Source organism: Propithecus coquereli, unplaced genomic scaffold, assembly GCF_000956105.1.
Source record: "Propithecus coquereli isolate 6110/MARCELLA unplaced genomic scaffold, Pcoq_1.0 Scaffold17, whole genome shotgun sequence".
NCBI lineage: Eukaryota > Metazoa > Chordata > Mammalia > Primates > Indriidae > Propithecus > Propithecus coquereli.
Window position 1 is genome coordinate 4,128,125 of NW_012141635.1, and position 22,266 is coordinate 4,150,390.

A 22,266-nucleotide genomic window follows, 5' to 3' on the forward strand; every position below is an offset into this window, starting at 1 on the left:
TACTGAAAATTCTATCTTGTTCTAGCAGTGATATTCATCCTCAGATATCTAAACCCAATTAAAAACAATTCTTTTCACTAATAACACTTTACCTTTTGTTAATGTTTTCATAAATTTTATAATGTTTATAATTTTAATCACTCATATACTAATATTTACAAGAATAACTTGATGCAAAGAAACTTAGTACTAAAGTCTTATAATCACAAGTTAGAAATTTTTAAATTTTAACTTTAATGCATATTTTTGTGACAGTAAAGTAGAATGAGGTAATCAATAAAAGACCTTCAATGAAAAATAAAAACATTTAATAGTCTGTAGAAAATATGGAATGGAAATATGAGTTAAAGGAGAAAGTCAAAGTATAAAGGAGAAAATTGCAACTATTAAAGAACAGCTCCCTCATGTATTTATTCAACAGAATGATAGTGGCAATCAAATCTTTTGGTATTTATTAATAGATTCCAGTGGATACCTTTAAAAGACTGATACAACACCTTGGCTTTAAAAAGTCAGTAATCATCATATACTAGACCTTTGTCACCTTTTACAATAATTCAGCACTAAGATTCTATTACTCCAAGATACCTGAACACACACAGGGTTGGTGCCTGCAAGACCCTGAGTGCGAGTCCCTGGGTCGTGGCACTGGTTTCCTAAGTGGCTAAGCGTGAACACGCACAACCTCACCTTTGGGTGAGCCCTGCTGAGAAAGCCTTGGGAACAAAGGGGTGGAAGAGACAAGGAGGGAGAAAGCAGGGAACACACAGGACGACAGGGCTACGGAATTATTTCCTTACTCCCCCTGTGCTATGACAAAAGGACGAGGGAGTGAGGAAATAAGGAGCAAAGGCCGCACACGATTAGGCAGTGTCAGGATTAGTTCTGAGGAGCTGGGAATTTGTTTGGTAAAAGCTTCAGTCACAAAGAGATTTAGGATTGAATTCCAGTTACGCAAAGTATTCATTTCATGTTGTATAATCCGACATTTTGGTAATGTAATCCTGTTCAGAACAGACTGGGAGAAGAAAAAAGAAGGATGTCATTGGTTTGGGAAACTGAAGTCTGTATGTGCTTTTTAGAAAAAAGTAAAGCACAACTGCATGTACATGGAAGTGGCGGAGACGGGAGCAGAGTGAGCCTAGGGACAGTGCTGCAGGCACTGGGGGTCCAGGGTGACAAATGTCCCTAGAAACTCTGACCTTCCTTCCTAATTTAGACAAAATTAGACCAAGATTATACCTGGCAGACAAGCATCTACTGTGAGTTTATAAAAGCCATATATTTTGAACAATTACACCACAAAACTATTAATACATCATTATATCATAAATCAGCGGCATTAACTGTTTTAGGAAAAGTTGGGATGGGACCTCAGTTCAGTGTGGAATAGCGGTTGCCACCTGTGGGATGCTCGCACCCTCTACTCTGGCACACTCCTCAAAATAGCAGAGACAACAGGAATGGCCGTGGCTCAATATCAAATTTCCTCTGCTACTTTTAAGACTTATTATCAAATTAAGAAACTACATAGATGAAGCTAAGGGAAGAGATGTGACAGCTGAAGGCTACACGCACATGGCTTCTGTAACTGAGATTTACCCCACAAAAAGGACCTCAAGTGAAGTATTTGGATTAACTGTAATAGAATCATGAACATGCAATAGGGGTTTTTTTTTTAAATGCCTTCACCTTGAGTTAAGTGTACTAAAAACCTATGGATACACCACTGTTTTCTAAGTTTTGACTTATTTGCTTTTGGGAGGTGGGAACAGGCAGATATTGGAAAGGGATGCTACCAAAAATTACTTTAGAAATGTACTCTTGTATGCTATTTGCATTTCTCTCTCAAGATACCTTATTTTTAATCTCTGTTGTCACTCAGCACTTCCACTTTTTGACAGTTTGTTTCTGCTGCCCTAAAAGAGGGTTCGTACAACGGGCAGTGCCCAAAGAATACTTCCAAATGCTAGGTGATTTCCTTTCAATCCACATTAATAAAAATGTTCTAGAACATTCGTTTCCTATAAAGCTCAGCAGAAAGAAGTTTCCGAAAATACTACTTCCCCTGCAGTTCCCTCTCTATGCTTTCAATCAGTAAGTTCTACGGATATAAGTGTCAAAACATTCTGTGCAGCCCTTTCAACCCAAATGGCTGTTTTTATTTGCTTTATTTTATTTATGATTCAGCCTAAATGTTTACTTGTACAAGTAGTTCTGTACCTAAAAATAAAACCACATTCTAGAGAAATAGAGTATCTTTCAAGTATGACAGGTATAATCCAACATAACATTATTTCTTTTCTTTTAAAAGTCTAGTCACAATTTAGACAAAATGCTTGCTTTAGACATAAACGAGATGGACTGTCACCTGCATGGATGAATTCTTGACACCACCACTACGGCTGACACCCAGTGACATAGGAGAGGGCAGGAAATAGACTTCAGGAAAAGAAATACAGAAAACTGTATTTTCACAATGGGCAAAAAGACTAAAACACATCTGAAGTTTTCCTACAAACTCTTTTGACCAAATAGCCATAGGTAGATGTGGAACCAATTCTATAGTAATTTAGAACAGTGTGTTTCAAACTGTGGGTTTGGTTCATGAATAAGTTGTGAAATTAATGAGTTAGAATTAACAATTTAATATAATAGAAAACATCATTTGTAGTAATGGTGCGTATTCTTTTGTAAAGCTGGTTTTAATTTTAAGCACATGCATATATATATTTGCACATTGGATCACAATGGCAAATCTGTTTCCTAAGGATTTGAAAAATATTGACTGCAGAATATAAACAAATATAAATTTGTCTTGAAATTTTGCTGTTCCAAAGAGACTAACATGTACACTTTTCTTCTTATTTAAGAATATATACATTGGTTGATACACATTTGCTTCATCCTATTGAGTTCTAACATAATTGAAATAGGATTAGAGCCCAAGTGTTCTGATTCTCAGCTATGATTAACTACTGTTAGTAAGAACTACTATTTGCTGAGCACTGTGCTAAACCAGGGACTATCCTGGACATGTTACATAAATTATTTCTTTTTCAATATACGTCTAAGGTACAAATTATGATCCTAACTTTACGCAGGAGGAAACACTACTCATACAGGGACAACAACTTGCTCAGGGTCTCACAGCCAGGAAGTGGCAGAGCTGAGATTAAATCCTACATTATCGGGCTACAAAGTTTAGCTGAATTTCTCTCCATGCAGGATTCAAAAAACAGTTGTTTAAAATTAATGTTTCTAGGATTAGCTCCTTGGAATTACATTTAGGAAGTCTCAGATTACATTTCCCCACTCAGAGAACAGAGACATCAGAAAACTGCCCAAGTGGGCAGGCACATGCACAGTTGTCACGATTTCAAGCATTAGAATGACATGTATAGCAGGTGACTTATTCCCACTGCAGAGAAAGTTCTGGAAGTACTCCCAGGTTGCACACCAAATTGCAAAATTTAAAAGGTAATGTCCAGGCAGATTCTTTGGCACCTCAGGATTCACATGTTTTTAAATTTTCATCATTCTTAGTATTCAAAGGTCATGCCAGGAAGAGTTAAGTGAACTTTACTCAGAATTCAGTCCAACATCAGGGTGGTAGTGGTGGCCACTACCTTAAAGAGAATGCAAGGGTTTGTATTAACAGGAAATGTTGCCATCTCCTCCACCTCGCCCAAAATCAGATCTGCCCGCACAGATAACTAAGCAGAGACATATTCCAAATATTTAACATACTACACTTGCAAATTTGAAGTACAAAAGCTTGTCTTGTGCACAGAAGTGTAAGTGAAATTCTATTCTACACCGTGGGGGTAGGGGGTCTGTTCTTTCTGAGAAAATTTCTGGGTAAGTTTATGGGGCAATACAAATGTGATGTAACAATAGAAAAAGAGGATTTTCCTGTTCCTATTTTCTTAAAATCAAAAATCACATTAAAGTCATAATAAATGGCATAAAGAGTGGTTCAAATTCTTGTCAGAAAAACCTAAGACTTTTCAAAATTTGTGATTCTCTAAGGTTTCCATAAATACTGTGCATCGCTTTTATGCAAACTTTAAGATTCCCTTCTAAAGGGCATGCAATTAAACGTATCTGCTTAAGGCTGTATGATCAAACTGACAGCTATTTACCATTCCAATACATTTTCTGAGGATGCTCCAGATACTGAAGTCATTTCTGGAAAACATAGGAGAGGGCAAGCTTGTTCTGAAAAAAATAAAAGAAAAACAGAGTTCATTTTAATGCCACTGACATTAGGAAGGAACAATTATTGTCATTAATATGAGAGCGGCAGGCACACAGGTATAGAGGCACTTTAAAAATATGCATCATCATAGGACAAAATAGGCTCAATCTGGGATTGCACCTGTTCATTGGTATTTTGGTCTCTGAGAAATTTTATAGCAAATCCACTCACCCTCTGTCTTCAGTATTCTTCTGATCTGAATTCTCTTAGTCCTCCCCAGTCCTTGGGGTCCAACTGTTTGGACCACCTTAGAGGTATACCTGTGCTGGCACATCTGACCTTATGGTTTGCGAGGCACACTTACCATATTCTGATACTTCATAAGTCATCGTTCTCTAGCTGCTAAATAATGTAAACAAAATGCCATCAAAAAGCCTAGGTTTTTTTTTTTTTTTTTTCTTTTTCTTTAAAAAAATTAAATGGGAAAATGTCAACAAACTATAAAAGCTAAAGTAAAGCTTATGTTAGTACTTCCCCAAGGACACTGACATTGAACAAAATTTAGCAACTCTGGATACGCTGGAAAACCTTTTACAAATTAACCTCTATAGAAAGAACATCTTCGAAGTCTCTGCGGGAGTTTGGAAGTAGCCAGGAGGAGGCTGGCTGCCAGTGGCAGAGGTGTGTGGCTGGGATAAGCAGCACATCAGAGCCAGGCCGGGTAGGCAGGGAGCCGACCCCACTTCCACAGACCAGAACGGCAGCGCCACGGGGACTGGGGGCCGTGTAAGAACTACCCAGACCAACTTTCTAAAACACTGTTATAAGTTTTCCAGTTGCCTTCTGAAATATATCCGTGCAACTAAAATGCTAAAGAAAATATTAAAAAGATTATCTTCTAAAGAACCTCTAAATTAAATTAATTCAATTGTATAAGTTAATAAAATTTTAAGTTTTAAGATAAATAATACCATTTTTTAAATCATCCATGGTGGAATTCTTCTGGTTTCTTTCTCTTTTTTAGGAACACACACTGCTCATTTGGCAGATCTGTCATCTAACCAATCTGCTGGAGAAGTGACCACAGATGGTATTTAAATTACATTCCCCCCAACCCAAGACTATCAATCTCTTTGACACGAATAATGGATACCAGGGATAAGATTCCCTGCTGTTATCTACCATTTGCATGTACAACACAGTTTTAGAAGTGTATATAAATTAAATTTTCCATCTCCGGTCTATGGAAATAGTCCACCAGAAATACAACACACCTAGGAAGCTACGAACCTGAAATAAGCTCTGTAAAGAGTGAATGAGGGCTGTCAATCCCCTCAACAAATGCTTACCTTAAATATATAGGTATGCGCTACCATTCCAATTAAAGGCAAGAATAGCAGAAAGACAAGAAAAGTAATAAATATCTTGGAGGCAGAAGATAAGAGACATCCAAGCTTTGTAATTATTCTCAGTTGGAAATTGTCTCAGGATTGCCAGCCAAGAGTCCCACTCAGGAATATCCTATACTCACACTTGCACAAAACTTTTTGTGATGTTTTATGAAAATGTAATAATTACTCATTTATGAGGAGGCCAGAGTATGCACAACATTAATTTTCTATCCTGAACACAACCAGAAAGCAGAGATAGGATTCTGAAAGGCAAGCAGCCATCCGAGCCCACGTCATTTCCTCGTGAAGGACACGCAGAGCCAAGTGCTCACCCTCATTGCACAGGGACCACGCTGTGCAAGAAACTGATCAGAAGCAGCAAGAGACATGGTGGCCTGTAGCATGTACACCACGCAGAAGCCATGCTTCAGTAAACAACCTCAGGGTTGCCAACCACAGTCTAAGTCCATAGCACGATAAGGCTGCCAAAAAGGCAAGGAACAGAGGACTGCAGCTACAGCATCCCCAAGGGCAAGCTGAGCTGGGATTCAGATCCAGATGCCACTTTTGAAAGGCACCTGAACACCCCCACTTAGGAGGACTGGTTAGGCACCACACGAAGGTGTCTGGAAAGCACCTCTTACAAGCAATGGCAAGGGAAGTGCAGAGCCCAGAGATACAAAAGAAGCTGGAGTCTAGGGATCAGTGGGCTCGACATAGGTCTTTCAGCCCAGAGTTCTTGGAGCACCCAGGGGAGGTGCCTGGGATGGTAGGAGTAGCGACCACAGCCCCAGAGCCCCCAGCTGCTGTGCACCTCTGCGCACTGCATTTTTTCCCACAGCAACATGTGACAGTCTCCTGCTTATTTGTTGACCACGCCCACCCCCAATCCCACAACAGTATGTAAAACCCATGAGAACTCCAGTTTGATCTACTGCTGTAGCCCTGGTACCTAGGACAATGGCTAACATATAGAGTAGGAGTTTAAGTATTTGTTGAATGAACTCTGGAATTTATAAGGCCTATTAGCAGACATTATCTCCTTAATAAAAAATCTGGTTTATTCTGTGCTACTCAAGAAAGTAGGACTAGCACTACTAGTGACAGTTTATATTAGGATGGCTAATATAAAGACCTGTCTTACAATTAATTCTAAAATAGGAGTCAAGAGATTCTTCTTAAGGGAGCATTTCAGAGCATGGAAGGATCTGGAGGCTGGAGGATCCTGTCAGTCAGGGCACAGCAAAGTGCTCCTGCACCGAGTGGGAAGCCGGTCTAACCAGCTGGGTCAGGGATGGCATCCTAGGAGGACCTATGCAACCCCCACGGCAAGGAATTACCCAGCCTCAAATGACAACAGTGCCAAGGCTGAGAAACCCAGCCAGAGAAATACAATGAGAGCTTCACATATAATTTCAGATTTTGTAGTAGCCACATTAAAAAAAGTATAAAGGAATAAGATGAACTATAATTTTACTATTTCATTTAACCCAATATACCTAAAATACTAGCAGTTTAACATTTTATCAATACAAAAAATTATTGAGATTTTTATACATTTTCTATGTTGTCTTCAAAATCTAGTGTATATTTTATACATTCAGAGCACATCTCAATTTAGCTACTAAATTTAACAGTTAATGTGAAATCTAGACTTAAAGTTGCATTTAATGGAAGAATATTTTATATTGCTTCATTTTACAATTTAATTTATATTAATTAAAATTAAATAAAAGTAAACATTTAGTTTCTCAGTCACACAGCCAGATTTCAAGTACTCAAAAGCCATACTTTGACCAGTGGCTACTGTACTGGACAGAACGAATCTCTGTGATTACTTCTGAAAACAAAAGGAATGCACTGTTTGAAGATTGTGGGGGAGGGGCAAAAACCTGCTCAAGTAGAGGAGCCTAAAGTCAACGACAGACAAAAAACCATCCACAGCCTAATCCTGAAGAAAATGCTAAATCTTCTGCAGTGTTATTTAAGAAAGCAGAGAGAATAGGGTAAATGTTTAAATTAGGTAGCAGATTAAATTTTTAAAAAATAATTTGTATTGCAAAGGATATGTTTCTATATTTAAAAATGTGAAGAGAGAGACAGAGAATTCCCTAATGATGCCAGATGGTGGTGTTACTCCAGAACAGAGGAGAGCAGTAATTAGAACCCTCAGGCTGAAAGCACAGACCAGTTGTTCTCATGCCGTGGAGTTTATCTGAGGGTCATTCTCCTGCATTCTATGCTTCCTTTTTCTCTTTATACAGAGAGAAAACACCCTGTACCAGGGACTGGCAGTGATATGTCCTGATTCTGTTTTCAACCATACAGATGACACTATGACTATCTAGACAACACAATAACTGGTTTTTAAATGAAAAGTCTCCTCACAGTTGTTTTATCTCTGTGATACAAATGGCTCCACTTGTTAGCCTACCATTTTTTCCCAGTGTTGTAAACAGACCTCAGATTGAACCTAATTAATTTATGATAACAAATGCTGTGCTTGAATACCCCTTGTTTGGAAAAAGCTCAAGATCAAGTGATCACTATCCCCAAAATCTTTAAATTTTCTGGGTCTTGAGTACATGCATATACCTTACTAATACTGTTATACCTGGGGAGGTCATATTTTTCATGGAGGATATAAAAGAACCTTGGGATGGGAACTAGCGCACCAGTGCACACTTTTGCTACTGCTTAGCTGTGTAACCTGAGGTAAATCTTCCAAGTTGAGGTTATGTCGTTACACAATTCACCTTTTTTTCTGGAGTAACTGTTAATAGAATAATAGAAACTTTTTTTTGGCAACTAAATCTATACTAAGAAAAACAACGTCCAGGATGATTAAAATCTCTTGGAAATGAAGGTTCGGTTTCTTACCTATATGTCAGTTTTAAAGAATTTTAAAAATTCTTTGTTATGTTTATAAAGTACAAATATCCTAAGATAAAAACATTCATTGTCATTGGTGACATCATCTGACCACTAAATTATCTTCTCACTTTGTAGAAGCTCTTTGTATACTATAAATATTTTATTCACCACCTACATTACAGATAACTTTTTATCAAGTCTAGCATTGTTTTGGTTATTCTGTTCATAGTGTGATTCACCAAACCAAATCTATCTACTTGGGAAGACTATACACATTATGCTCACAATGTATATGTGAAACAAATGAACAGCTTCCAGTATTTTCCCAGGGGACAAGATAAAAACATTATTCTATTAACAGTCACTTCAGGAAAAAAGGTAAATCTCTTAATTCACAAAGTTTGGTAATCTCATCCTTAAATTTTTAGGAATTCAAGTTCTATGTGAAAACCAAGAACATATACCAGAAAAACAATCTTCTCGAGCATATACCAAATGGTAGTAAACATAATTAAATGGGGGGGAAAAAGTATATGGTTATTTTTCAAATTACAAAATAATATATTATAACAAATGAAACAACCCACAGATAAAGGACAAGCTAGTCATCCCCTGTTCCATCCACGCCAATAGTGACAGCACAAGCACTCCTTCTCGCACCTTTCTCTTTGTACAACAAGCAGATACAAGTACGTATATTCTTACTGAACTAGTACCCTACAGGTCACATTGCTTTTTCACTAAGTAACATATCAAGGACACTCCCTTCAAGTTGACAGAAGTGTACCTATCTTTACTTCTAATTCCTTTAGGCCCATGTACATACACATGTAACTTAATGTAAGTATCATGTCATGCATGCTGGTTTTTAAGGTAGTCTTTTCCCCCTTTTGTTCTTTTTGCTTGCCACCCCACTCCCCAAACCATTGCACTACCCTAGGACTCATGTTTAAAAGCTGATCTCTCTTTGTCTATACTTTTCTACATGTTCCCAAATAGTCAAATATGGAGCACACACGTGCACACACGAAGGGGCTTTCAGACTTTAATATTCCAAAATAAAGTATTAATTATACATACTTCTCTATGGTTTGCTTTTCAATACTGCATGGAAATGTGTTGAAGTCAAATGGTAAACTAATTCTTGTAATGAATGTATGATATTCCATAAGAATACTATATATCAAAATTCATTTTGCCATTCTCCATGAAAGGCATTCATCATTTTTGTTCTTTTGCCAAAACAATGTAACAAAAACATCTCAGTACATTATATCCTTATTTAAATCTGATGCTTTCACTTCTACGGCATAGAGTACTAGGGGTAAAGTTGCTGGGTCAAAAAGTATCTCTATTTTACATTTCCATAGATGCTCCCAGATTGCTTGTGAACAAGGTTTTAACAATTTCATATCTCACTGGCAATCTATGAGGGCACTCTTCCTCCCACGTCTCTACCAGAAGCAACTGGTGTCAAAGGGTGATCTCGTGCATTTCAGTTTTGTCAGTCTGACTTCCAAGTGTGATGCTACATTATTACTTTGTTTTTCCTTGACTACTAGTGAGTCAGAATATCTTTTCATATGCTTAATGATTTACACATCTGTAACTTGTCTATTTATATCATTTATACCACTGTGGGTTATTTTCTGTCATTTGACAAGAATTTTTTGTATATGATAGATATTAATCCTTTGGCACCTAGATTGCAAATAGTACCATTTGCAAGTTAAAAAAAAATTTTTACAAATATGTCTTTTAAAAATAGTTTTTGTAAATAAAACTATACACAAAAGTTTTAGTTTTTTAAAATTGATGTTCCAATTCTTTGTGACCAAAATATACATGTATATCTCAAGCTCACATCCCTACATAAAAACAGCTAGGTCTATTGAAGGCGTTTTCCTTGTTTGCTCATCTTGTGCTCCTTATGACTGTAAGTCTCCTGTCCTCTATGACCTTCATAAACAGGGCCTGTGAAGTCGCTGTGTTCCCTTTCTTATAAGATAGAAGAGTTCTCTCTAACACTTCTCTACCCATGCTTCTAGGAACCTTAATAGTCTACATTTTTATTTAGCTTCATTCTGGTTTCCATCTCATTTTAAAAGACTTTGGGCCGGGCGCGGTGGCTCACGCCTGTAATCCTAGCTCTCTGGGAGGCCGAGGCGGGTGGATTGTTTGAGCTCAGGAGTTCGAAACCAGCCTGAGCAAGAGCGAGACTCCGTCTCTACTAAAAATACAAAGAAATTAATTGCACAACTAAAAATACATAGAAAAATAAATTAGCTGGGCATGGTGGAGCATGCCTGTAGTCCCAGCTACTCGGGAGGCTAAGGCAGGAGGATCGCTTGAGCCCAGGAGTTTGAGGTTGCTGTGAGCTAGGATGACGCCACGGCACTCTAGCCTGGGCAACACAGTGAGACTCTGTCTCAAAAAAAAAAAAAAAAAAAGACTTTGATCATTGATCTGTATGCTTCAAGGAAGACAGGAAAAGTTCAGGAGTCTTTTTAAAATGTGACACTTTCACAAATGCCATGACAACAAAACACCCCTGGGCTAACTTTAAATGGGTTCACCAAGATGAAGTGTGTGAGTACTAATGGCTAACATTTAGTGAGTGTTTACTCCATTTTACACCCTGTTAATCACTTAATGTGTATCACCTCATTTAATCCTCAAAGTAATACTATAAATTAATCACTCTTATTAAATAACTTGTCCATGGTCACAAATGTAATAAGTGGTAGAACTGGGATTTGTTAACTCCAGAGCCTTAGCACCCAGCTTTCAGAGGTCTGACTGCCACTTACTGTATAAACCTGAACAAGTACCTGTTGAATTATTCCAAGCCTCAGTGTTTCTACTTAGAAAATGACAATACCAGTATTTCACATGACCATGGTGGGGCCCCAGGAAACAATGCATATAGAGCAGTGTTTATTAAACTTTGGGTCTCATTCACTGTAGTTTGTAAACTCAATTTAATGATTAACATTATATAGCCAGCATTTTAAAAAATGAAATAGAATAATACATCTAGCAAGGGTAGATACTGTTAATGAAAAATTTGTTCCAATAATACACCTCACCCCTGCATACGTGGATATTATGTGGTCAAACCGAAATTTTTTTTTAATATATGGGACTTGGTCAGTGATGTAAAACATTCAGCCCAGTGCCTGGCAGGTAGAAAACGTTCAAATAAAGTGGAAGTTATTGTTATTTGTTATTATTAATTATTTCAGGGAAAACTATCTCATCTTCCTGAATTGTTAAAAATTTAAAACTACTACTATAATACTTCCTGGATGAATAATTTACTAATTATAGTTTCAAAAGATGATCTAGAAAATGGTTATTTATTGAACAATCTTCATAGCTATATACAAGTTTTCACAGAGAAACAGGTATGAAGTTATTTCTATTACCCTGGAGAAAAGCAAACAATGAGATGGTTCTCAACACTTGCGCTATTTCCCCCTAAGAAGGCTTTACACTAGCATGATGAATGCTGCAGCTAGGGGTTCTCACTTGGGATCAGATACCAGAACGACCTGAGACTTTTTAAATTGGTGTACTATCTCTTCCTGAAAACGTCTAGTGGGAGTGGGGTGGGGGGGAATGTTAAACAAAGGTTGTTTAAGCAACAATTGTGGATAAGGCACAACGAAGCAACTTGGGAGGGACACTCTGGGAAATGTCCCTTTCTTTTCTGTCATTTAATAATTAATTGGGCCGGGCGCGGTGGCTCACGCCTGTAATCCTAGCTCTCTGGGAGGCCGAGGCGGGTGGATTGTTTGAGCTCAGGAGTTCGAAACCAGCCTGAGCAAGAGCGAGACCCCGTCTCTACTAAAATTAGAAAAAAATTAATTGTTCAACTAAAACTATATAGAAAAAATTAGCCGGGCATGGTGGTGCATGCCTGTAGTCCCAGCTACTCGGGAGGCTGAGGCAGGAGGATCGCTTGAGCCCAGGAGTTTGAGGTTGCTGTGAGCTAGGCTGATGTCACGGCACTCACTCTAGCCCGGGCAAAAAAAAAAAAAAAAATTAATTGGTATTCTTTGTTTTAATGAAATATGACTTGGGAGAAAGTGCCAGGACAATTCCATCCAAATAACATTTTTCAATTAAGAAATAATGAAAGACTATCCTAATAAATCCCAAATTTAATTGTACTGTGCTTTAAACATTCCATTGACATTATAGATGTACATCATGTAGTCTCTAGAAACTCCACTGTACACTTATAAGTGAATGATACAAAAAAGCCAAATGTCTTAGTAATATGAAAACTGTTTTAACCTTGTGGTCTCCCAAAGGAGACTTGGAGACTCCCCACAAGGGTCCAAAGACTCCACTTTCTAGAACCACTGGTATACGCCGTGGCAGGGAGCATTCCCTTTTCCTAGTATTTCTTTAAGAAACCTCAGAACAAGGCAGTTTTTTTAAAAAAATCCATTTATTCAACAAATATTGACTGCATTTCAACTACTATGATTGGTTTTGAGGCTATTAGAAAGCTGGATAAACAAAATATCCAAGAATGTTTACAGTTGAGATACTTCTGTTCCAAAATATTATTTCATTTCTGGAATGTGATTTAAAATTTTAAAACACTGGCACCTCTTCAGCTAAGTGGGCTTAAAGATTTTCAAAATCAGTAAGATATTTTGAAACCAATATAATCTTATTTTAATAAGAAAAAATTTGAAAATTTCAACCAAAACTCATCTTTAGTAGTTCAGCTGACTGTCTGAAAGATGAATAAAATTTTTCATTTTAACATTGAAATCTGAGAGTAAAACCAGTTTCTTTGGCCATGCGACACACAGAATTTCAGCTTAAGTTGATGCAATCTGATTTCATCATTATGAAAATGATGTTCTCATACAATCAGGGAAAATAATGTTTGCCCTCCAAAGTTTGATAAGACTTCAGTCTTAAAAATACTATTATTCCTCAGTTATATAATATTAATTAAAATCTTAGTTGTGATATATGTGAAGATTTAAGATCTTCCAAGTATCTTATATATGAAATATTTGATGGGTTTAATACATTAAAATCAACAAAGTGCCTAAAATTTTCCTATCCCCATTTCAACAGAAGCAGAGCTTGCGCTGCTCTTAAAGACAGACCGTATCACTTAAAACTGTTTTCTTGCATGGCTGATACTGTAGTGTACCCTCTACCTAGTTTCAGATTTGAATTCACACAGCTATAGGAATCACAAAGTTCTCTCTACATATCTGGAATGCCATTTAAAGCCAAGTATAAACCAGCACCATAACTTATAGCTGAGTCAAACCTGAAGGTGATAAGGTTAAGCTCAACAGCTAAGGATTTAACCTGCTCCCAGACATCTTCAACTAAAATTAGCCCAGAGTCGTAGAAGCAGGTCAGTACAAGACTAAGATCAGAGCTCCAAGACCAGTCATATGCCTTTTTAAATTATGCATCTTTTAAAAATCCAATGATTTGGTTTCCTAGTTTAATAATTTGATGTAATTATCTGATATTACTATTTGATTTTGCTATATATTTGGAAAATTTGAGATTTTTCATTTTTGATCTTTTAGATCATATATTTACAGTCTGTGATTATCACTTAATAAATCTGGTTCTGCATAGCAAAGAGTTTAGGGTGATTTTAGTTGTTTTACAAGAGGTTTTACTTGTTTTTAATAAGTTTAAACTGTATTTATAAAATTTTAAACTGATTTACGTGGTGGATTTCTAAAATTTAGAATTCATTGTCAAACTTCAGGGACTTAGGTTAGTTTATCACCACACTGCATTAACAGAAAAGCTTATAGAACCATCACATTTCAAAGCCAAAATCTACTGATGAGAAATACCTCTGAACCAATCTTTTGGTTTAGAAAGATGTCACTTTGGGCAGCTGGACTCCCTCACTGTAGGCCTCCTTCATAGTGTTCAACACAGTTGGGAGGAAGGAAGGATGACAGAAAGGGGGACCTTAACCTAGGAATAGGGTCACTATTCTTTGCTCACCCTTATCTCTAAGAATAACTCAGATTTCATGCAATGGGTGCCGGAACAGACATGGAGTCACTGAAACGAAGTGAAAAGTGAAGACAGCAGATCACAGCTGTTTGGACCTATAAGAAGTGGTCTTAATGATAGAGAATGCCGATGAAATACAGGGTGTGTGCTGCATAGATCAGAGCCAACCCTCGTCCTTTCTGTTTCACACAAAAGCTTACCTCTTACCTAAGCCTCCTGCAGTGTGGATTGCTAAGGAGCAGAGAGGCATCAAAATGGTGAGCACAAAGCTCCCACTAATACCGCTCCACATTCCAAAAAAGATCTGAGGCTGTCTTACTACTGGTAATTTTGTTGGTGGGGGAGGAAAAAGAAGCCCTCCCTCAATACAATAAAAATGTCTTGGGTTCTATATTGAGAAATGTCCTATCTCAGAACTTGAATATGCTCCAGCTGGATTAGGCGTCTGGTTGTAACAGCATGGGATTGGTGAGACCTAGACTTCTCTAATAGAATGCAGGTTTGAATGTCTGATGGAAATAATTGATCCTTGAATGCAACTCTGGAGCAAGACTGTTTTTAATACAGTGTATGTTACCTGGAACACTGCAGACAAGGACTTCAGGTTCCAAAAACAAGGATTTGAGGACTATACAAAAAATATATAACAGTAAGGGAAGACACAAAGGGCAGCAGAGATGGGCTGAATAGCAGAAGTATCCCTCTGCAAATTCAACTCTGCCTCTTTTTGTGATCCTGAGCTTTCCAAACTTCCCTTTAAACCACACCAACTTTTCCGGAATGAATGTTAACAATTTGTGATTTGCCTTAGCTAGTTCAACAGGCTGACTTATAACTTCCATTTTAAATGATCTTAGATGCTTCTGACTGTTTACCATCAGACGAACAGAATTTCTAGAGAGTTGAATTTTTAGGTCCTTCCTGCTCTGTGACACATGACACGGTGTTCTCTGATATGTATGCTAGTTTCCCTTCTGTTTCCTTTCTGACTGTTCTGAACATAGTAAGATACCTGTACTGCAAAGGACAACATTCTTCTCCTTTCTTAAAGGTGTTTTTTCTGCTGAGAAAGAGTACACAGTGTCCTAAAACACACAATTATCCAAGTAGTCTACCTAGCCTTCTGAGATTTTATTTCTAATGAGATAGGTTATGCCAATCATATCCTAAAGGAACATAGCCAAAAAAGTTTAGTTTTTATAAGAAGAGAATAGTTATTGATGAAAAACACATAATTTCCATGAAAACATTATACCTTTAATTATTCCTGCATCCTCTGGAATATTCTGCCTTGCTAGAAAGTTGGTGGATATAGGAAACTATAGGAAGAGAAAATGATTTTTTCCTCTAGGATTGTTTAAGGAGAATAAATTTCATTTGTTCATGTTAATGCAACCGGAAACTTAGAAAGACCTAGAAGGCAAGTTCCACGTCCATTTTAATTTGTAATCGTGCCCAGCACTGAGCCAGCAATGTATGGGTGCTTAATAAATGTTTTGGGACTACAGTGTTGAAAGTTGGCCTTACCAATAACCTACCTAACAGAGGAAAATAAACTATCAAACAAAGAAACTCACAGAGCAACTGCCCTTTGTTTTAGTTAAAACTCCTGTGGCCTAACTTGTTATCTCCAAGAGTTTTGTCTCCTCAGCCTTGAAGAGCCCTAAGCAGACAGTAAGGGTGTGAACTCTCTACTCCAACTCTCTGCCTCAGTTCCTGTCAGAAACAAATTCCAAGGACTCTGATAAGCCGGCCTCACAGAGAAAAGAGAAAAATAAAGAACACCTGCAACAGTTTTGCTGCTGCTTCTGTCATCAGCCTGCTAAAGCATAGGAAAAAAGCCATTTTTACCTTTAAAACTCCAAACAGCTTTTCCGCAGCTGTCCGACATTTCCACTCCTTCATTCGTGTGCTGTGGCCACTCACTTCCTCTCTCTTCCACATGCATGCTCTCTCTTTATTTCTCAGGAAAGTAAATAAACTTTTTACTTTTATATATCCTAATCATTGTGTGAGAAATCCTCTCTGACCACATATGAATTTCACACCCTTTCAAGTGTTAATTCTCTGTAAATTATTACATAAAAGACACAAAACTGTATTAATTAAAGACTGGATCAAAGTGTCTTATATGTCAGAATATGAAGCTCTTTGTCTAAATATATATCTCTTTGTTATTCTAAACATCTACAAAGATTCTACATTTCAAGAAAAGAATAGAGGCTCTAGAATCAGAAAACCTTGTTTGAATGCAGGTCCTACCATTTTATTGTTTAGGTAATCTTTGGCACGTAAACTAAACTTCCTGTGCCTCAATTTCTTCATCTGTAAAATTGATGATATAATAATACCCATGTTACCTATAACTCAGAGACATGTTAAGAATCAAAATATAGAGTTTGTGGAAGTACTGTAGAAACACCAATTTATAATCCCAGTGCAAGTTATTATTATGCACAATATGTGAAGAGCTCTGGATCTATAATGCAGTTGGAAAACAGCAACCTTTAAAACCAGACAGACCTGGGCTCTAGCTATTTGAAGGTGGATTGTGCTTTTGTGGGGTACTGCTCATTTTCGAGAAGCAGCTATGGCTTGGACTGTTTAAATACTCACCAAAGCCATACAGCTACACTAAACCACGTTAAGCCAATGGTTCTCAATCATCTCATGATCGCAGTACATCTTCATTTACTATAATTTTTGGCAACATACTTAAGGTATTAAAAGACTCAAAATACCAAAGCACAAAAATAAAACAATATTGCAAAGAATCTAAGGTTATCAACTATCAATAACTGTTTCACCCACAGAAGTCTGTTTTGCTGAGAACTGTTAACTGCCCCAACTATGCTCTCATGCAGTTTTGCTTTGGCACTGGGATGACCTGTTACTAAAAGCTGGCTGTACCTAACTCTACTACAAATCACATATATGCTTAGATCAATGTTCCACCACACAGCAGAACAGCATGCATTCCCAGTTATAATCATTTACGTTTTCCATGTACGTCAGGTGTGGTGGCACTGCTTCCTCGGTGAGAAGCTGTGTGTATAACTAATGTGAGTCACTGTCACATTAATAGGGATTTGCCTTTGAGAATACTTACTCTGGTAAAATGGAAAGTTCATCTTAAGTTTCAAATCCTGGCTCTACATTGTGCTACATCAACGTGACACAATAGCAGGTTATATCCCAGACAATGAGGATATATCAAATTTTATGCAATCAGTATGTTTTGAAAAGAGTCATGCATAAAAATTTTTCTAAAGATTGTAAAGGCACGAGGCAACCAATCAACCAAACTTTACAGGACTTATTTTTTAAAAAATCACTTCCTTAATTTATTTATGTTGCAAATTCTTATTATATACGGTGTTTTCTGAAAGAGGAAAATTCATCCTGAGGTAACAAGCAAAGCAAATAATACCAAAGAGCTCTATATCCCCTGAAGCAGTTTTCTCCTTTAGGCAACATTTAGATTGGCACAGCTCCAAAGGGAAGGAGATACTTCGATGTATTCATAGAGCACAAATCCCATATGTCACCAGAAGTCAAGATGCCTGATTTATGACTTACTATAAAATGTGGGCAGAGTAAGCAGGTTAAAGCAGACAATTGAAAGATTATGTTATACCAAAAGATATTTCCTAGGCACTCAAAACCTGTGTTTGTGGGAGAGGGGGGCTGGGGGGAGAAGAAGTACCTCTTCAAATAAATAGAGCAAGACACCAAAGAATATACATTTTAATAAATATTTAACAGCTCCTTTCTGTTGACATTCTGTGGATTACAAGCGTTTATAAAGCACACTTGAAATAGAAATTGGATATTTACCTAAGAGATTGAAAAGGTCTAGGGATCAAAAGGAGAAAGTAATGAGACCTCTGTATGGGGAAAGTATCATCAAGGGACCAAGAAAGGAATAACAGAGCTTAAAGCCTCTAGTCACCTCTTGTTTACATTCTAACAATGTAAGTTTACAACCAGCTTTGCAGAGACCAGCACGCCTTTGTATTCTCAATAAAAAGAAAAACCATGTTTTAATTTAACCAAACTATGAAATATCATTATAAAATATAATGGAAATCAAGGATATTAGGCTTTAAATACAGGGGCAATTTTTCTTATTTCACATTTACCAAAAGACAACAGTGTTCTTCTAAGAAAAATTCCAATTTCAAAGGACAATATAAACTTCCAAAACTCATTCAAAGACCTTTTCTGAAAGACAAAAACAATTTCATTTACACATTTTTGCTTAAGGTTCATCAGTTTTTGTATTTACAAGAGTGACTGACATTTAATGAACTAAAATCACTACAAGTGCTTTGTACAGATTATGTCATTTAATTATCATAACGAGCCAACAAGGGAGGTCTTACTATACCCATTTAACAGATGAACAAGTTGAGTTTCAAAGAAATTATAACTTGCCTAAGATCAGAAAAGTGGAATAGTATGGGATTTCAAACCCAAGTGCTCTTAATAACTACACTTTCCTAGTTCACCAGTATCTTTTTTCAAAGACATTTATACAGATACGTATGCAAATCAAGAAACAAAACAGAATTTTTTATTTACTAGTATCATTTATTAAAGTTTTTTAATAAATATATTCAACATGATATGGAAAGATTTAGAAATTCTAAGAATTATCTTTCCTTTTGGTAAACTGGAAAAATATTTTCAACCCATATTACACAGAAGAAGGTGGTTTCTCTAATGATATTACAGAGCAACTGAAAATTGGTTAAGTTCAATTTCCTATAGAAAAATGGGCAAAGGATATGAGAAGGTCACAAAGAAAGAAAAATACATAGGTCTTAAGCATGCAAAAAGATGCTCAACCTCTTTCACATCAGAAATGGTTCAAGAACAGGGGCTTTGTTTGTTCATTACTGTATCCTCAGCACCTACGGCATTAATTGGGGTTCAACAAGCATTTGTTGAATAAATAAATAATTTGATATACATTTTTAAAAAGCAAGGTCAGGAACCATATGTAAGCATTTCTATCATTTGTGCAAAAACATTTTATATGTAATAACAGTGCATTTGGATAAAAAAAGGGAGAAGCTAGCTTAAAAAAGTGAGAGTTAAAATTTGCAAAATATACCCTAATATGCTTCTACATTTTGAGCCATGGGAATGTATTACCAATTCAAAATTGTAAAAAGAATCATCTCTAAACACATACATATACACACGTATGCATTTATTTAAGGGTTGCAAGGGTCAATTAACCAAAATCAGTAAAAGAGCAAGAGACCAAAATAATTGGAATTAGATTATACAGTCTTAAGTGGAAAAAAGTAAAAGTTGTACAGTACCTTTTATCTAAGAAAAAAAAGAAATATGATATATCTTTGTATTGCTTGTATCAAAACCAAAATAATTAGAAAGATTATAAAAAATGGTTACCTCTGAGGGAGGGAGGAAACCAGTGTTGAGAGGACAAGAGTGGAAACTAGATTTTTATATATATATATATATATAAAATATATTTTGTTTTGTATTTTTGATTTTGGAATAATATAAATACTTTATATATAAAAATTAAATCGAAATGGAAAAAAGGAATCCTAAAACTCGAAAGCAAATGAAATAAATGAATCTGTGTAACAAGTTAGTAGTTTAACCACACAGAAAGGAACCATTGAAAGTGACTTTCATCAAACACAACATTTGACTGTATGTCTCAGATGAGCTATATTAAAAAATAAAAGGAACTAAAAAGAAATATAAAACTCTTTTTATCATATTGTTAGTAACATAATTTGTATGTGTGCATATGTGTATGTGTCATAAACACACATATATAAGAATAAAGCAAATAGGTAATTATATTAATGTCATTGGGAACCACGAGATACAAATAGAATCAAAGGAATTAGGGGAAAAAACCTGGAATCCAAAATTAAACTAGAAATATATTGGTATGAACTAATGAAGTATTTTTTCAAAAAAAGAGGGAGTTTCAGCTCTCTTCAATGAAAAGCACTAAAAACAATGGCCAATCCGGTAGCAATGAAGATCCTTACCACTCAGATATTATTTCCCACTAAAATGAAATATGGCTCTTTAGAGAAATAGTTGACTCTAATGTCTGGAGCAGGAAACATATAAGATAAGCCTGAAATATCTCCTCTTATCATAAAGCAAGGCAGCCATCAAAGACAATGGAGTTATTGCATGCAAATTATACCTAAAAAAAAAAAAAAAATCCAACTAGGTTCCTGCCAAATGGACACAGAAGCCACCACCAAGGGGCTTTCTCTCACCAAAGAGGGGATTAATTCTATAAAACATTTAATCAAATCTCATCCATGGGTTCATACGTCATCTTTGGAGGATATTACAGAACCAATATATATATCATTTTGTAAAGAGGTAGTGAGAAGTTCTTTATAGAACAATTCCAGGTAATAAATGTAGAAGGAAAGACAGAATTGAAATATCAGTATTTTGTAGCACCTAAGGAAACAGAGGTGCTACACTAAGGAAATAGTGGACGTAGACAATGCTCAAAAAGGACTCTTAAAATCATTAGGTGAAAGGCTGTCAAGCAACTTTATCATGGATAAATCAGACCGACAATGACTAAACTCAAAAATTAATCTCAACATTGCAGAAAGAAGGAAAATCAGATAGCATATGCCCTCTGATGTAATAGGAAGCAAACCTATGTTATGTGTACCTATGAAATATTTTGTGCCGAAAAATTCAAACCTAAATCTGGCAAAGCCTCTGCATATAAACATCAGTCTATAAGAAATTCAGGCACAAAAGAACATGTAAATGACACGAAAATGCAGCCAGCAACATCCTGACTGTGGAACATTCTATAGGACAAATGACCAGGTTTCTTCAACAAATAAATGGCAAGAAAAAATGGGGGAGGGAAGAGGAAACCTAGAGATTAAAAAAGACTTAAGAGACATGTAAACCAAATGCAATATGTGGAACTTTTGGATTCTTATTATTAAACAACATTTTGGATCTAATTACCAAATGACATTTATGAGAGAATCAGGGAATACTGAATACTAAACTGAATACCTGATGATAACTAAGAAATTATTATTTATGTGTGATAATGGTACTGTGGTTTGGTGGGGGGAAAGTCCTAATGTTTCAGAGATACATACTGTGTTATTTAAAAGATGAAACAAGTGCTCACTTTGGCAGCACACATACTAAAAGTTGATATGGGATGATACAAGATTAGCATGGCCTTTGTGCAAGGATGACACGAATTCATGAAGTGTTCCATATTTTTAGTGGGAATAAACTCAAGAAATCTATTGTACAACATGGTGATTATAGTCAATAACATGCTGCATACTTGAAAATCACTGAGAAAGTATATTTACGTGTTCTCATCACAAAAAGTAAGTACGTGAGGTGATGCATATGTGAATTAGCTCAATTTAGCCATTCCACAATGCATAGTATATGTATTTCAAAACACCATGTTGCACCGCATACACATACAATTTCTGTTGATTAAAAAGCTATGTCCTAGGCCGGGCGCAGTGGCTCATACCTGTAATCCTAGCTCTCTGGGAGGCCGAGGCGGGCGGATTGTTTGAGCTCAGGAGTTCGAGACCAGCCTGAGCAAGTGAGACCCTGTCTCTACTAAAAATAGAAAGAAATTAATCGGACAACTAAAAATATATATAGAAAAAATTAGTCGGGCATGGTGGCGCATGCCTGTAGTCCCAGCTACTCAGGAGGCTGAGGCAGGAGGATCGCTTGAGCCCAGGAGTT

The 22,266-nt window shown here is 36.5% G+C and overlaps 1 protein-coding gene across 1 annotated transcript in view; it reads right to left on the minus strand.

Annotated features, from left to right (window-relative positions):
- OSBPL1A (oxysterol binding protein-like 1A) overlaps positions 1–22,266 on the minus strand; it is a 193,783-nt gene that overhangs the window by 49,997 nt on the left and 121,520 nt on the right. The window contains exon 17 of the mRNA XM_012641750.1: positions 4,146–4,221. Within this exon, the coding sequence (XP_012497204.1) occupies positions 4,146–4,221 (76 nt within the window). The remainder of the gene's footprint in view (positions 1–4,145; positions 4,222–22,266) is intronic.